The sequence below is a fragment of the Zophobas morio genome, unplaced genomic scaffold (assembly GCF_036711695.1).
Source record: "Zophobas morio isolate AGI-343-1 ecotype UQ-CSIRO unplaced genomic scaffold, CSIRO_AGI_Zmor_V1 ptg000040l, whole genome shotgun sequence".
NCBI classification, from domain to species: Eukaryota; Metazoa; Arthropoda; class Insecta; order Coleoptera; family Tenebrionidae; genus Zophobas; species Zophobas morio.
In genome coordinates, this window is record NW_026972145.1 from 3,029,262 (window position 1) to 3,041,714 (window position 12,453).

The 12,453-nt window shown below is 33.4% G+C and overlaps 1 protein-coding gene across 1 annotated transcript; it reads left to right on the forward strand.

Annotated features, from left to right (window-relative positions):
* Nucleotides 1-1,180: 1,180 nt before the first annotated feature.
* LOC135140575 (uncharacterized) lies at nt 1,181-2,739 on the forward strand. Its single transcript, XM_064071183.1, has 2 exons — nt 1,181-1,337; nt 1,382-2,739. Exons 1-2 carry the CDS (start codon nt 1,299-1,301, stop codon nt 1,673-1,675), a joined length of 333 nt encoding a protein of 110 aa, XP_063927253.1. The 5' UTR covers nt 1,181-1,298; the 3' UTR covers nt 1,676-2,739.
* Nucleotides 2,740-12,453: the final 9,714 nt, after the last annotated feature.

Here is a 12,453-nt window from a genome sequence, read left to right on the forward strand (position 1 = left end):
TTTTCAATTCTTTGATGTCCCAATGTCTCGATTTTTCGAGTTTTTGATTTGTAGATTTCTCCCCGGATTTCTCGATTTTTCGATTCCTTGATTTTGGATGTTGGATTTTTGCCATACTTTCCATTTTTTGATTTCTCGATTATTTGTTGTCTCGATTTTTTGATTTTTCATATTTTCGGTATTTCCATTTTTCGATTTTTCAATTAACGATTTTTTTCTATTTTTACTTTATTTCTCGATTTTTCGAATCGACAAATCGAAAAGCCAAAAAAAAATTAAAGATTGAAAAATAAAAAATTTGATATCTTCAAAAATCGAAAAAATGAAAAATCGGAGCACTGAAAAATCGCAATATCTAGAATAAAAGAAAAATGGAAAAATTTTAAACTCGAAAATTTGAAAAATCAATAAAACGGGAAAACTAGAAATCGAAAAATCTATAATTTAAAAAATTGGAGAACTGAAAAGTCTAAAAGTGTAATTCAACTAATCCAAAAATGGAAAAACTGAAAATCCGAAAAATTAAGAAATCTAGAAATCTAAAAATCGAAAAATTCAAAAATCGAAGAATCGAAAAATAGAAACTTCAAAAAATGAACAAATTGAAAAATCTTAAAATTGAAGAATCGAATCAGCAATTGAAGAATCTAAGATTTGAGACATCGAAAAATCCCATAACGAATCTGTTCATAAATCAAAATCAGTCACATCAAACCACTTATCAGTTTATTAATATTTGCAACTCGCTTTAGTTTAATTGCTTTTCCACTTACTTCACTGATTGCTGTTTTAGCGACCTATATTCCTTATCATTAAAAAACCCATAAAGATATAGTTTATTTCCTTTTCACACTATAACTTACATCCATAAACTAACTTAAAACACATAATCCTAAACATAAACAACGCTCTAATCTAATTAGATTCTTTGTCAAATAACAACCAACCCAAATGCCACAATAACAGTTTTTTTCCAATTTTCACGCGCTAAAAGACACTTCCTGCCCCACATTTTAATCATCACCATAAACCCGATCGTTTACAGCCGTCCGCTCGTTAAAATTACAACTCTTTTTTAATTATTTCATTCTTATCGACTCATAAAACTTTTACAGCTCCGATACCCGAAATAAACGAGTCCGGCCCTGTTGTTCCGGATCGCGCTTCGTTCTCCTCCAGATGGCGCTGCCTCTCCCGTCAAAACTGACACTGTTGACATTCCGTCACCTGTCATTCCACTATTATGATTATCGATTCCAAGACGCCCCATTGACGCCACCAGCCCCAAACCCACCGAAATGACCATGGAACAGGCGATGGAGGACCTCACCGAGAAGGTACGCCGCCGCCGCAACCGCCCAATCTCGATTTTTTCTTGCAGATGAAAAAGACCGACCAGAAGCTCGACGATCTCGCCCTCCAGGTCGGCAGCATCGAGAACGAGTACTTCAGCGAGAACTGCGCCGAGATCGAGGTGAACGACCTCCTCAGGTCCGTCAACGAGGTGAAGACCAACTACCAGAACCTGCGCAAGGAGATCGTCGAGGTCCAGGACCTGCAGAAGCAGCTCAGCACCACCCTCCAGCTCCAGCTGAAGATGATGCAGGCCAAGTTCAACACGCTTAAGGAGAAAGTCGGCGCCGCCAGCAAGCTGGAAAATCCCACACAAAACTGAGTATTTTTCGTTGAGCCAAGCTTTAGGAATAAGACGAGACAACATGGCAATCAAACCTGCGCTAAAGCCAGGCGTTTATTTATTTCGATGCCATTTAGAGCCATTGTAGCCGAATTTCGTTAAGTTGTTAATTAAGACTTTGTGAGCATGGGATCGGGCTTGCATGCACCACACTGACCCAAATTCTAAGTTCATTTGTGATACAATTGAATAGAATAGTGCACGACGTAATCTCTGGTTTTTCGCTGGGGGCTCTTCCGGACACGGTTTAGTTTTTTTTGTGTTTAAGTTGGTAACGCTGCCGCCTGAATTGTTGCAGTGTAAATCAGGTTTACGTTTTAGTAAATTAGTCCAGTGGCGTTCCGTCATTGGTGGTAGCAAACTAGGCGCAAGTACGACTCACACCGTACGAAATTCTAAAGTCGGAATTGTACACTCGTGTGCGATAAAACCCGGAAGGGCTTCCGGCCACTCTTGCATGCATATCCTTACCTGTTGTACATAATCAATGTGGTAACCCATATATCAACTATATACAGTGCATGTTAGTGAAGTCAATTGATGTACAAGACTATTATCCGGGCAGTCGCCTCGACACTTAGCCTAGTGTAAGTCTCTGTAAAACCAATTAATTAAAATTCGTAATCGCGATACGACCGGTCCGATTTACGCGCCAAGGTAGGTAAGTAAAGTGTACGTTTGCATGGCTGTGAAACCCAAGTCCGTAGCTTACGGTTACGAATTTTAATCGTGTACCTGAGCAGATTTTGTGACGAAAATTAATAATAATAATGCCTTACATATTGTACTTTTTTTTCTCTTTGTCTCCACCTCTCGACACGATTATTGTGGAAGTTTCGGCAAAACTTTGCTCAAATCTATCTTCTAAGCACAACTTTTTAAAAACTAGTACTTTTCGAACAGTGGCGCTGGTTGGTGCTCGGAAAGTGTTGTTTTTTGGAGCACAATAATTATTATAAGGCACGTTTGATAGAATTTTTTGTAAGCAATCAAACTGTGTTGGATATTTATATGACTGTTCGTTCAATAAACGATGCAAACCACTGGCTTTGTCTTTTAATGGGTGGGTGTTTTTTTGTAAATAATAAACAAAGAAGCTGAGAAAAGTACGAGTTAAAACGACGAGATTGTTGTTTGTATTTTTCACGACAGGAGTATTGCAAATTTTTGCTTTTAGTGTGAAAAGCAATTCAGGAGTGTCACCGCCAGACGACCGATACGTGAAGATTCAATGGAAACGTGATGGCAAAAGAAATAAAAACGAGACGTGAAAAATCGTCGAAGAACGAAGAGTAAGTAAGAGGGATTCAACGACTTGTGTATTTTTCAAACTTCAAAAATGTAGGTTAGAACAGCCATACTTGTCAAAACGTCAAACTTGACGTGGCCGCCATTTTTACACAAAGCCACACTTACGCACACGAATTTTTGAAAATTCGCACTAGGAAGTATACCAAACACCCTGGATGGGGAGTACTTTTGAAAATGATTTTTTGTTAATGTCTTAATCATGTTTATTGTAAAATTAAATGTAAATAAACCGTTGTTATACCTGTGTTAATTTGATTCCAAAGTGAGTTAGGTTAATTTTCAGACGCACATTCTGAATCAATCGTCGAAAATTTCATTTTTGGGAAATTGGGAGTGAAAATCGAATTTTTTGAGACTTACAGACTGTGACATTTCAATAAGCGATTCTGGAAAAACGGTTATTGGTTAAAGAAATTTCGGGGGACTTTGGTGTTCTATTTTTGGAAAATTCTGCGCTGACCTGTTTTTGAATCAATTTTGGGACCCCGTTTTTTTTTTTGAAAATTTTAAAACAATCTTGAGGTTCTAGGTATTCCTCTTTGGAAAAATTTGAAAGTGCTTTAAAGCCTCTAGTTTTTTCTTTTAATAATTTAATTACATTTATTGGGATACGTCATTTAAGTCATATTTCATTTGCCAAAATCAGTCTTAACTTAGCAAGTACTAGCCCCACCCACTCACCCTCTCTTTTCATCGAGAATATGTCATTTGCCAAAGTCAATCTTATCTTAGCAACCACTAGCCCCGCCCACCCGCCCTCTCTTTTCTTAGAGAATATATAATTTGCCAAAATCTATCTTATCTTAGCAAGTACTAGCCCCACCCACCCACCCTCTCTTTTCTTTCAGGATATGTCATCTGCCAAAATCAGTCTCATCTTAGCAGATATTAGCCCCGCCCACCCACCCTCTCTTTTCTTGGAGGACATTTTATTTGCCAAAATCAGTTTTACCTTAGCTAGTACTTGCCAAAATAAGACTGATTGTGGCAAATTATATAGCCTCTAAGAAAATAGGGGAGGAAGGGCGGGGCTAATACTTGTTAACGTAAGAGTGATTTTGGTAAATGACATACTCTTTAAAAAAAATGAAGGGTGGGTGGGTGGGTGGCGCTTGTATTCACCAAGATAAGCAAATGATATATCTTCTAAGAAAATAGAGGGCGGGTGGGCGGGGCTAGTACTTGATAAGATAAGACTGATTTTGGTAAATGTCATATCTTCTAAGAAAATTAAGGTCGGGTGGGCGGGGCAACAAAAATCGAAAAATTCAAAAATTGAACAATTGAAAAATCGGAAAATGGAAAAATCGAATTTTCGAGAAATCCAAAAATCGAGAATTTGAAAAATTGGAAAATCGATACATCGAAAAATCAAAATATCTAAAATTTGAAAAATGAGTATAAAAAATCGAAATGCCGAAAAGTAGAAAATTCGAAAAATTTAAAATAAAAACAATGAAAAATCGGATAATCGAAAAACTAAAATTGGAAAATCAAATTCGAAAAAACGAAAAATCAAAATATTCTTAATTTAAAAAATGAGAATGGAAGACTAAAACTGAAAAATTGAATAGATAATCGAAAAACTGTAAAATTGAAAAATCGGAAAATTGAGCTATCAAAAAATCTATTATTTAAAAAATCGCAGCATTGAAAAATCAAAATATCTAAATTTAAAAAAATCGAAAAAATTGAAAAATCTAAAAATCGGAAAATGGAAAAATCGAGAACTTGAAAAATTGGAAAATCCAGACATCGAAAATCGAAATATCTAAAAGTTAAAAAATGAGGATAAAAAATCGAAATGCCGAAAAGTCTAAAATAAAAAAAATTGAAAAATCGAATAATTGAAGAACTGTAAAATTAGACTGAAAAAGTTGGAAAATAAAAATCGAAAAAACGAAAAATCAAAATATTTAAAATTTAAAAAATGAGAATGAAAAACTGTAAAACTGAAAAATCGGAAAATTGAACTTAATCAAAAAATCTATTATTTAAAAAATCGCAGCATTGAAAAATCAAAATACCTAAAAATTCGAATAACTTAAAAATTGAAAAATCGATAACACGAGAAATCAAGAAGTCTAAGAATTGAAAAATCGATATACATATGTACCTGAAATTTAAAAAATGGAAAAACTGGAAAAATGGAATAATCGAAAATTTAAACATCAAAAAATATGAAACATCGAGAAACAAAAAAGTCGAAAAATTTTGAAAAATCGAAAAACTTGAAAATTGTAAAGGCGAAAAATTGCCAGATCGAGACATTAAAGAAGAGGAAAACTGAAAAACCGAAAAACCAAGAAAAAAATTGAAAAATCCAAAAATCGAAATATTTAAAATTTAAAAAATGAGAATAAAAAAACGAAAAATCGAGATGCCGAAAAGTGGAAAAATTGAAACATTCAAAATAAAAAAAAAAAAAATGAAAAATTGAATAATCGATAAAGTGTAAAACTGAAAAAATTGTAAAATCAAAAAATCGAAAAACGAAAAATCAAAATATTCAGAATTTAAAAATTAGAACGAAAGACTGTAAAACTGAAAAATTGACTAGATAATCGAAAACCTGTAAAATTGAAAAATCGGAAAATTGAGCTATCAAAAAATCTATTATTTAAAAAATCGCAGCATTTAAAAAATCAAAATAGCTAAAATTAAAAAAATCGAAAAATTAAAAATCGAATAACTTAAAATTTAAAAAAATGGTAAATCGAAATGCCGAAAAGTAGAATAATTGAAAAGTTCTTTGAAGCCTCTAGTGTTTTTTTTTTATAATGATTTAATTAAATTTCTTAGGATACGTCATTTAAGTCATATTTCATTTGCCAAAGTCAGTGTTATCTTAGAAGGTACTGGCCCCGCCCACCCACCCTCTCTTTTCTTAGAGGATATGTCATTTGCCAAAGTCAGTGTGTTGTCTTAGCTGGTACTAGCCCCGCCCACCCACCCTTTCTTTTCTTAGAGGATATGTCATCTGCCAAAGTCACTCTTATCTTAGCAAGTACTAGGCCCGCCCACCCGCCCTCTCTTTTCTTCTTTGCAAATGAGATTCCCTCTAAGAAACAGAGGGCGGGTGGGCGGGGCTAGTACTTGCTAAGATAAGACTGACTTTGGCAGATGAGATACTCTTTAAAAAAATGAAGGGTGGGTGGGTGGGGCTAGAATTCGTTAAAATAAAACTGATTGTGGCAAGTGATATACTTTCCAAAAAAATAGGGGGCGGGCGGGCGGGGCTAGTACTTGATAAGATGAGATTGATTTTGGTAAATGACGTTTCCTCTAAGAAAATAAAGACCGAGTGGGTGGGGCAAAAAAACCGAAAATTTCAAAATTGATTTGAAAATTTGAAAAATCGACAAATCGAAACATCGGAAAATTGGAAAATCGAAAATTCAAGAAATCTAAAAATCGAGAATGTGAAAAATTGGAAAATCGAGACATCGAGAAATCGAAATATCTAAAATTGAAAAATGAGGATAAAAAATCGAAATGCCGAAAAGTAGAAAAATCGAAAACTCCAAAATAAAAAAAAAATGGAAGGTTGAATAATCGAAAAACTGTAAAATTAAACTGAAAAAATTGGAAAATAAAAATTCGAAAAAATAATATAATCAAAATATTTCAAAATTAAAAAATTAGAATGAAAAGTAGTAAAACTGAAAAATCGAATAAATAATCGAAAAATTGAAACATCAAAAATAACTAAAAACCGAAACATTGAAAAACAGAAAAGTCGAAATCTGAAAAATCGAAAAAGTTGAAAATGAAAAAGTCAAGAAATCGAATAATCGACAAATCGAAGTATTAAAGAATAGGAAAAGTAAAATACCGAAAAATCAAGAAAAAAAAATTGAATGATTGAAAAAGTAAAAAACCGAAATTTAAAGAATATCGAAATCACGAAAAATTGAAATATCGAACAAATTGAAAAATCTAAAAATAGAAAAATCGACAAAATTAGAAAAATTGAAAAATTGAATAGATAATCGCAAAACTGTAAAACCGCAAAATTGGAAAATCGAAAATTCCAGAAAAGGAAAAACCCATAAAAAAAAAATGTGAAATTTGAAAAATCAAAAATCAAATATTTAATAAATGAATAATTGGAAAATTTAGAAATAACATTGCGAAATGTCAAAAAATCAGAAAAATCGAAAACTTGATAAGCCGAAAATTCGAAAAATAGAAAAATTCAAAATTTAAAAACCTGAAAAATTGAAAAATAGAAAAAGTGTTGAATCAAAAATTGACAAAACAAAACATCGAAAAACTGAAAGTTCGAAAATTGAAACATCGAAAAATCAAAAGCAAATAATTGAAAAAACGATAAAATAAAAATCCAAAAACCTATAAAATGAAAATTTGAGAAAAGAAAAACCGAAAAAGAAAAATGTAAAAAATCCCACCCAAAACTGAGTATTTTTCGGTGAGCCTAGTTTTAGGAATAAGACGAGACAACATGGCAATCAAACCTGCGCTAAAGCCAGGCGTTTATTTATTTCGATGCCATTTAGAGCCATTGTAGCCGAATTTCGTTAAGTTGTTAATTAAGACTTTGTGAGCATGGGATCGGGCTTGCATGCACCACACTGACCCAAATTCTAAGTTCATTTGTGATACAATTGAATAGAATAGTGCACGACGTAACCTCTGGTTTTTCGCTGGGGGCTCTTCCGGACACGGTTTAGTTTTTTTGTTTAAGTTGGTAACGCTGACGCCTGAATTGTTGCAGTGTAAATCAGGTTTACGTTTTAGTAAATTAGTCCAGTGGCGTTGCGTCATTGGTGGTAGCAAACTAGGCGCAAGTACGACTCACACCGTACGAAATTCTAAAGTCGGAATTGTACACTCGTGTGCGATAAAACCCGGAAGGGCTTCCGGCCACTCTTGCATGCATATCCTTACCTGTTGTACATAATCAATGTGGTAACCCATATATCAACTATATACAGTGCATGTTAGTGAAGTCAATTGATGTACAAGACTATTATCCGGGCAGTCGCCTCGACACTTAGCCTAGTGTAAGTCTCTGTAAAACCAATTAATTAAAATTCGTAATCGCGATACGACCGGTCCGATTTACGCGCCAAGGTAGGTAAGTAAAGTGTACGTTTGCATGGCTGTGAAACCCAAGTCCGTAGCTTACGGTTACGAATTTTAATCGTGTACCTGAGCAGATTTTGTGACGAAAATTAATAATAATAATGCCTTACATATTGTACTTTTTTTTCTCTTTGTCTCCACCTCTCGACACGATTATTGTGGAAGTTTCGGCAAAACTTTGCTCAAATCTATCTTCTAAGCACAACTTTTTAAAAACTAGTACTTTTCGAACAGTGGCGCTGGTTGGTGCTCGGAAAGTGTTGTTTTTTGGAGCACAATAATTATTATAAGGCACGTTTGATAGAATTTTTTGTAAGCAATCAAACTGTGTTGGATATTTATATGACTGTTCGTTCAATAAACGATGCAAACCACTGGCTTTGTCTTTTAATGGGTGGGTGTTTTTTTGTAAATAATAAACAAAGAAGCTGAGAAAAGTACGAGTTAAAACGACGAGATTGTTGTTTGTATTTTTCACGACAGGAGTATTGCAAATTTTTGCTTTTAGTGTGAAAAGCAATTCTGGAGTGTCACCGCCAGACGACTGATACGTGAAGATTGAATGGAAACGTGATGGCAAAAGAAATGAAAGCGAGACGTGAAAAATCGTTGAAGAACGAAGAGTAAGTAAAAGGGATTCAACGACTTGTGTATTTTTCAAATTTCAAAAATATAGGTTAGAACAGCCATATTTGTCAAAACGTCAAACGTGACGTGGCCGCCATTTTTACCCAAAGCCACAGTCACACCCACGAATTGTTGAAAATTCGCACTAGGAAGTATGCCAAACACCCTGGATGGGAAGTACTTTTGAAAATGATTTTTTGTTAATGTCTTAGTCATGTTTATTGTAAAATTAAATGTAAATAAACCGTTGTTATACCTGTGTTAATTTGATTCCAAAGTGAGTTAGGTTAATTTTCAGACGCACATTCTGAATCAATCGTCGAAAATTTCATTCTTGGGAAATTGAAAGTGAAAATCGAATTTTTTGAGACTTACAGACTGTGACATTTCAATAAGCGATTCTGGAAAAACGGTTATTGGTTAAAAGAATTTCGGGGGACTTTGGTGTTCTATTTTTGGAAAATTCTGCGCTGGCCTGTTTTTGAATCAATTTCGTTTCTTTTTTTTTTGGAAAATTTAAAACAATCTTGAGCTTCTAAGTATTCCTGTTTGGAAAAAATTTGTTTTTTCTTTTAATAATTTAATTACATTTCTTAGGATACGTCATTTAAGTCATATTTCATTTGCCAAAATCAATCTTATCTTAGCAGCTACTAACCCCACCCACCCGCCTTCTCTTTTCTTCGAGGATATGACATTTGTCAGAGTCAATCTTATACTAGCAACCACTAGCCCCACCCACCCACCCTCTGTTTTCTTAGAAAGTATCTCATTTGCCAAGGTCAGTGTTATCTTAGCAGATACTAGCCCCGCCCACCCGCCCTCTCTTTTCTTAGAGAAAATATCATTTGCCAAAGTCAATCTTATCTTAGCAAGTACTAGCCCCACCCACCCACCCTCTCATTTCTTCCAGGAAATGTCATTTGGCAAAGTCAGTTTTATCTTAGCAACCACTAGCCCCACCCACCCACCCTCTCTTTTCTTAGAAAGTATCTCATTTGCCAAAGTCAGTGTTATCTTAGCAGATATTAGCCCCGCCCACCCACCCTCTCTTTTCTTAGAGAATATATGATTTGCCAAAATCAATCTTATCTTAGCAAATACTAGCCCCACCCACCCACCCTCTCTTTTCTTTCAGGATATGTCATCTGCCAAAATCAGTCTCATCTTAGCAGCTACTAGCCCCGCCCACCCACCCTCTCTTTTCTTGGAGGACATGTTATTTGCCAAAATCAGTTTTACCTTAGCTAGTACTTGCTAAAATATGACTGATTGTGGCAAATTATATGGCCTCTAAGAAAATAGGGCGTGGAGGGGCGGGGCTAATACTCGTTAACGTAAGAGTGATTTTGGTTAATGACATACTCTTTAAACAAATGAGGAGTGGGTGGGTGGCGCTAGTATTCGTCAAGATAAGACTGATTATAGCAAATGATACCTTCTAAGAAAATAAAGGGCGGGTGGGCGGGGCTAGTACTTGATAAGATAAGACTGATTTTGGTAAATGTCATATCCTCTAAGAAAATTAACGCCGGGTGGGCGGGGCAAAAAAACCGAAAAATTCAAAATTTGAAAAATTGAAAAATCGGATAATGGAAAAATCGAAAAATCGAGAAATCCAAAAATCGAGAAATTGAAAAATTGGAAATCGAGACAACGAAAAATTGAAATATCTAAAATTTAAAAAATGAGGATAAAAAATCGAAATGCCGAAAAATCTAAAATAAAAAAAATGAAAAATCGAATAATTGAAAAACTGTAAAATTAAACTGAAAAAATTGGAAAATAAAAATCGAAAAAACGAAAAATCAAAATTTTTAAAATTTAAAAAATGAGAATGAAAAACTGTAAAACTGAAAAATCGGAAATTTGAACTTAATCATAAAATCTATTATTTAAAAAATCGCAGCACTGAAAAATCAAAATACTTAAAATTCGAATAACTTAAAAATTGAAACACGAGAAATCAAGAAATCCAAGAATTGAAAAATCTATGTATGTACCTGAAATTTAAAAAATGGAAAAACTGAAAAAATAGTACAATCGAAAAATTTAAACATAAAAAAAAACGAAACATCGAAAAACAAAAAAGTCGAAAAATTTTTAAAAATCGAAAAACTTGAAAATTGTAAAGGCGAAAAATTGCCAAATCGAGACATTAAAGAAGTGGAAAACTAAAAAACCGAAAAACCAAGAAAAAAAATTGAAAAATCGGAATATTTCAAATTTAAAAAATGAGAATAAAAAACGAAAAACATCGAGATGCCGAAAAGTGGAAAAATTGAAACGTTCAAAATAAAAAAAATTGAAAAAATGAATAACCGATAAAGTGTAAAACTGAAAAAGTTGAAAAATCGAAAAATCGAAAAAACGTATAATCAAAATATCTAAAATTAAAAAATGAGAATAAAATACCGAAAAGTCGAAATGCCAAAAAGTAGAAAAATCGATAAGTCCAAAATAAAAAGAAAATCGAAAAATTGAATAACCAAAAAACTGTAAAACTGAAAAAATTGTAAAATCAAAAAATCGAAAAACGAAAAATCAAAATATTCAGAATTTAAAAAAATAGAATGAAAGACTGTAAAACTGAAAAATTGACTAGATAATCGAAAAACTGTAAATTTGAAAAATCGGAAAATTGAGCCATCAAAAAATTTATTATTAAAAAAAATTGAAAAATTAAAAAATCGAATAACTTGAAATTTAAAAAAATGAGAATAAAAATAGAAAAATCGAAATGCCGAAAAGTAGAAAAACTGAAAAGTTCTTTGGAGCCTCTAGTGTTTTTCCTTATAATGATTTATATAATTTCTTAGGATACGTCATTTAAGTCATATTTCATTTGCCAAAGCCAGTGTTATCTTAGAAAGTTCTGGCCCCGCCCACCCACCCTCTCTTTTCTTAGAGGATATGTCATTTGCCAAAATCAGTCTTATCTTAGCAAATACTAGCCCCGCCCACCCACCCTTTTTTTTCTTAGAGGGTATCTTATCTGCCAAAGTCAGTCTTACCTTAGCAAGTACTAGGCCCGCCCACCTGCCCTCTCTTTGCTTAGAGGGAATTTCATCTTAGCAAGTACTAGCTAAGGTAAAACTGATTTTGGCAAATAACATGTCCTCCAAGAAAAGAGAGGGTGGGTGGGTGGGGCTAGAATTCGTTAAAATAAGACTGATTGTGGCAAGTGATATATTTTCCAAAAAAATACAGGGCGGGTGGGCGGGGCTAGTACTTGTTAAGATAAGACTGATTTTGGTAAATGACATATCCTCTAAGAAAATAAAGGCCGGGTGGATAGGGCAAGATAACCGAAAAATTCAAAATTGATTTGAAAAATTGAAAAATCGACAAATCGAAACATCGGAAAATGGGAAAATCGAATATTCAAGAAATCTAAAAATCAGGAAATTGAAAAATTAGAAAATCGAGACATCGAAAAATCGAAATATCTAAAATTGAAAAATGAGGATAAAAAATCGAAGTGCGGAAAAGTAGAAAAATCGAAAAGTCCAAAATAAAACACAAATGGAAGGTTGAATAATCGAAAAACTGTAAAATCAAACTGAAAAAATTGGAAAATAAAAATTCGAAAAAAATAATATAATCAAAATGCTTAAAAATTAAAAAATTTGAATGAAAAACTGTAAAACCGAAAAATCTAATAAATAATCGAAAAATTTAAACATCAAAAATAAGTAAAAACCGAAACA